The 5,078-nt window shown below is 56.4% G+C and overlaps 1 protein-coding gene across 1 annotated transcript in view; it reads left to right on the top strand.

Annotated features, from left to right (window-relative positions):
- SLC4A4 (solute carrier family 4 (sodium bicarbonate cotransporter), member 4) overlaps window positions 1-5,078 on the top strand; it is a gene marked incomplete at its 3' end in the record, with an annotated part of 10,389 nt that overhangs the window by 655 nt on the left and 4,656 nt on the right. Inside the window, exons 2-7 of the mRNA XM_008936370.1 lie at window positions 1,135-1,295; window positions 1,479-1,628; window positions 1,774-1,835; window positions 2,096-2,253; window positions 4,653-4,740; window positions 5,013-5,078. The exon at window positions 5,013-5,078 is cut by the window's right edge and continues 113 nt beyond it. Of these exons, the coding sequence (XP_008934618.1) occupies window positions 1,135-1,295; window positions 1,479-1,628; window positions 1,774-1,835; window positions 2,096-2,253; window positions 4,653-4,740; window positions 5,013-5,078 (685 nt within the window). The remainder of the gene's footprint in view (window positions 1-1,134; window positions 1,296-1,478; window positions 1,629-1,773; window positions 1,836-2,095; window positions 2,254-4,652; window positions 4,741-5,012) is intronic.

The following is a 5,078-nucleotide window of genomic DNA, read 5'->3' on the forward strand; positions in this document are numbered from 1 at the left end:
AAGCAGCATGCTGAGCAACCCAGCAGCAGTGCACCCAGCCATGGGGGACAAGGGGCGGCTCTGCCTGCACCTGGCATTAAAACATTTGGCGCAGCCCAAGCATGGGAAACAGCTCAAGACATTTCTGGTTTGACTCCAGCAAGCACTGCTAACGTCAGGGCAACCGCCAGTCCCGGCACAGCCTGGGAGTGGGTGGGTTAAGAGCAGCCCTGTGGAGAAGGACGGGAGATACTGGTGGGTCACAACTGGGGCATGAGCTGAGACTGTCAACTCACAGCCCAGAAAGCCAAGCTTCTCTTGATCTTGCAGCAGGGAGAGGGAGGGGATTGTCCCTCTCTGCTGCACTCTGGTGAGACCTCCCTGGAGCACGACATCCAGTTCTAGGGTCCTCAGCACAAGACAGCCATGAACCTGTGAGAGCAGAGCAGCAGGAGGCCAACGAAATAGTCTGAGGGCTGGGACAGCTCTGCTATGGAGAGAGGCTGAGAGAGTTGGCATTGTTCTGCCTGGAGAAGAGAAGGCTCTGGGGAGACCTTACTGAGGCAGTTCAGTACAGAAAGAGGGCTTCTAAGAAGGAAAGATGGAGAGAGACGTTTGACCAGGGCTTGTAGTGGCAGGCAAGGGTCAACGCTTTTAAATTGAACATGGGCAGTGGTAGGTGGGACATAAGGAAGAAATGTTTTACAATGAGGGAGGTGAGACACTGGGACAGGTTGCTCAGAAGAGCTGTGGATGCCCCATCCTTGGAAGTGTTCAAGGTCCAGTTGGACAGGGCTTTGAGCAACGTGACGTAGTGGAAGATGACCCTGGCCATGGTGCACGGGTTAGACTGGATGGTCTGGGAAGATCCCTTCCAACCCAAACCATTCTGTGATCCCATGACTGGTGAATCCCTGTGCTCAGGAGATCAGAGTGAGCTGTGGGTCAACAGGAATGGGGGAACATGACCACTGAGGCTGCCCACATGCCCCTGCTCCACAAGCCCACTGCAGCCCCTTCTGATCCCCCCTAAACCCCTCCCTGCCTGGGCCAGCCCCATGCCAAGCTCAGAGGTAGACCCAAGCTCCAGCTCCCACTGCCTGGCACAGAGCACAGGACTACCCTACTGCTAACGTGGCACATCTCTCTGGGCAGGTGGATAAAGTTCGAGGAGAAGGTGGAAGATAGCGGGGAGCGCTGGAGTGCCCCCTACATCCCAGCCCTCCCCCTGCACAGCCTCTTCCAGCTGAGGACATGCCTGCAGAAGGGAATGATGCTCCTGGATCTGGATGCTTCCAGTTTCAAGGAAATAGTCGGTAGGTGGAAATGCAAAAGTTACCTCCTGGGAAAGTCTGGTCACCAGAGTGGGACCAGACCACCAGGAGGTCCCTGAATAAAATCACTGATGTGTGCATGCTGGGTGCCTGGGGTGGGTCCCTGGGCAGTCCCCCTCAGCAGTGAGTGCCAGGGGCTCAGGGCTATCCCTGTCCCTGTTGCAGACATGGCACTTTCGGGGCAGCCCAAGGAAGCAGAGCTGCCTCTGGAGCTCAGGGAGCGCCTGGCAGCCCTCCTGCTCTGCCAGCCACAGCACCAGCCCACCAAATCCCTGCTGCAGCTCCTCGCCGAGCTTGGCTTTTCTCACTGCCAAGGTAGGCACAGCACCTGGGCACAGGCGGTGACACAGCTGCCCCCAGGCACTACCCCACTGCCACCAGCCTGGGGCGGCACTCGGGCTGCCCATCCCCTTGCACGTGTGGTTTGCTGCTTGCTCCCCCTTTTTTATTTTTTTTCCAGGGAAAGCCAAAAGTTGGTGTGAGCCTGGAGCCCAGCTCTCTGAAAGGCCTCTTGAGGAGCAGGTGAGACAGGATGGAACTGGGCTGAGAGCAGCAGCTGCAGCCCAGGTGCCCAGCTACTGCATCCCTTCCCCTTCAGCTGAGAAATAGGTTTAAGAAGAAGATCCCACCAGGGGCTGAGAGCAGCAGCTGCAGCCCAGGTGCCCAGCTACTGCATCCCTTCCCTTTCAGCTGAGAAATAGGTTTAAGAAGAAGATCCCACCAGGGGCTGAGAGCAGCAGCTGCAGCCCAGGTGCCCAGCTACTGCATCCCTTCCCTTTCAGCTGAGAAATAGGTTTAAGAAGAAGATCCCACCAGGGGCTGAAGCAGCTCACGTTGCCATTGGTGAAGTTGAGTTCCTGGAGAAGCCCTTCACGGCCTTTATTCGCCTCAGGCAGGGTGTGGTTCTGGGCTCGCTGGCTGAAGTCGCTCTCCCCAGCAGGTAAGCGGTGCATGGCCAGTGTCCCGTGTCCCCCTTGTCCCTGTCTCCCTGTTCACTCCCACACAGGACAAGGTTTTGCTTGGCAAAAGCAAAGGGTGCAGCACCCAGTGCCATGCACAGTCCTAAAACCCTGTCTCGCTGCTTCCTCTCCTGCGTTTCCCAGCTCCTTAGTAGCATCCCGGGATGGGCTGAGAGTGGAGCATCTGTTGGACAGCCTCGGAGGGGACATCCCCTGGGTTGTCCTGTCCCCACCTGGGCTCTGCATTCACTCTCCTCCTTAGGAGGGTCCGAGTGCTCTCCACTTGCTTACTGCCCAGGAGCACAGGGGCTTGCAGCTGGGAAGGGACACAGGTCTGCCTGCCTCTTGCCTTTCTGCTGTCCACAGTGCTCTCTTGAGTGGTGAGGTGGCTCTTGCGGCACTGTTGGCATAGGTAGAAGATAGCAGGGCAGGAGTCGATTCTCCATGGCTGAGGAATGCATCATGGCTGAGGAATGCATCATCTGAAGCCATAAGGAGAAACGGTCACTGTGCGGCTTGAGCCGGGGATTTCCTTGGGGAGCGTGTGGAGGAGGCAGGCGGAGATCAGGAGGGACATTGCCACCTCCTGGACACTGTGCCCAGAGCACCCGTCCTGCAGGAGCTGGGTGGAGCAGGACATCCAGCCACCTCCTGCTCTCTCCTTGGTGGGAGATGGCTGGCAGGTTCCCGGGGAGCCCCTGTGGGTCTCAAAGGGCTCATGACAACCCCTTGGCCCTGTGTTTTCCTCCCTCAAGCAGGAGGGGAAGGAGAGCTTGTCCCTGCCGACTTCTTTTCCGTACTGCCATGCCCTTTGCTGTCCTCCCCAGACTGTCCCACAGGTGTCTTGGGGCAGATTCAACTCTAGCATCTTAAGGTTTCCCCATTGCTCAATGAAGATGCCTGGGTGAAAGCAATCCCAGGTGGCTGCTGTCACCGCTGGGAGGCCTCCGGCGCTGATGCCCCACATCAGGGCTGCAGCAGGTTCTGTTGAACCACCTTCAGCCCTGCTTGTGCTGTCATAAAAGTTTCCCTATCTGGTCTCTGGAGGTTTGCTCAGGGTACAATCACTGGAACTGCTCCACAGCCCCAGTACCAGGGTACCAGGACTGTAATAATTTTTGCCAATTTTAGAAGGGAGTGGAGGATTTGGTTAAATATTTGGATGGGCTGTCCCTCTGGAGACATTATTCTGCAGCACCTTTTAAGGTGTGTGACTTTAGCTATATTGCTTCAAGGACTCTGAACCCTCTTTCCAATCTCCTATGTCCCCACAGTCCTACTCAACCTGCTGCCCGAGAAGCTGGCAAGCTCTTTCCCAATGCTAACATTCCTGCATCTTGCCTGTGAGCAACATTCCCACGAGCACGACCCCAAAGACAGTCCTAATCAAGACCTTGACCCCGTAGACATCCCCATGCCAGAGCATGGCCCCACAGACATCTCCATCTGAAATGCTGGAGTTTGAACCCCGAGCCCCAAATTAAGGTTGACATATGGGTGACTCCCACAGCCCTTCATAAAGAGGTGGTGAGTTTGCCTTATAGCTTCCCCCCAGGGTGCGGTCGGCCCTGCAGGGAGAGCCATAAGGGAAATGAGCCCTAGGGGTCCCGCATTGAGTTGACAAAGGTCAGGTGTCTGCTTGGGGATAAAAGCTGGGACCACTGGCAGGGAGTCAGGAGTGTCTGTCTGTGGAGTGCACTCCACAGAGTGTCCTGGTTCAGGGCAGATCTCCTCCTGGAGGTGGGCCCTGGTCTGTTTAGGCCTTTGCGAACGCGGGCCGATCGGATGAGAGTCGCCATGTGGGCACCTTTCTCTTATGTATTTAACTGGCTGGTCTGGCTGTTTCCCACACCAACTATGGGCAACCTCGGGTCTCTGTTTGTACCACCTGTTGTGGGCCAAGTCACATCTTCTGTGGGATCACTGGGGGTGGCATCGATCATGTACCAGCTGATTGATCTGTTTGTACCCCCAGCGATCATTCATGGAATGTCCTTCTTGTCTACAATACAGTCTGCCTATTGGATTTTCTTCCTGCTGGTGCTATCATTTTTGTTGGGCCTGGTTATTGGCAAAACACCACCCCAGAGCATGACTCCACAGACATCCCCAGCTGAGGATGTCTCCTTCTTTACCTCAAAGACCTGTGTCCTGCACCCTGCCCCAGCCTGAGTTTCTGAAGACCCTGTGATCCGTGGAAGAGAGATACGTCTTCTGCCCCTCGACCCCCGCATAGGGTGGTCACTCTTTAGGATGGCAGCAGACTCTCAAGCCCAGCCAGCTGCTGTCCCAGCTTCCTCACAGCACCATGGTCTGCCCCAGAGGGAACATACCGCAGTAAGGCGGGGGTTGCTCAGGAGATGCACTGTCTCACCCTCAGGTTCATCTTCATTCTGCTGGGTCCCCAAGCCGAAGTGAAAGCCTACCACGAGGTTGGCAGGGCAATGGCCACGCTGCTGATGGATGAGGTGGGCCTGTTGCAGCATCCACGGGTGGGATGGGCCTGGGATGGGCCTAGGCTGAGGATGCCAGGGCTCCTCTCCTCTGCAGGCTGCAGCAGGGGAGGCAGAGAATGGGGTGAGCTGGTGGCCTCCATTTGCCAGGATAAGAAATCAAAGGTTTTGGGTGGGTATATAGGATGTAGGTGCACATGTTGCCTTTTTTGTTGATGGCTGCAGACTGGAAGGAGGGCTCCAAGTGGCTGTACACATGGTGGCTAAACCATGACATCTCCCCACAGCACTTCAAAAGGGTTGCCTGGCAAGCTGAGCGCCGAGAAGACCTCATCACAGGGCTGGAGGCATTC

Source organism: Merops nubicus, unplaced genomic scaffold (assembly GCF_000691845.1).
Source record: "Merops nubicus isolate BGI_N331 unplaced genomic scaffold, ASM69184v1 scaffold45232, whole genome shotgun sequence".
Taxonomy (NCBI): domain Eukaryota; kingdom Metazoa; phylum Chordata; class Aves; order Coraciiformes; family Meropidae; genus Merops; species Merops nubicus.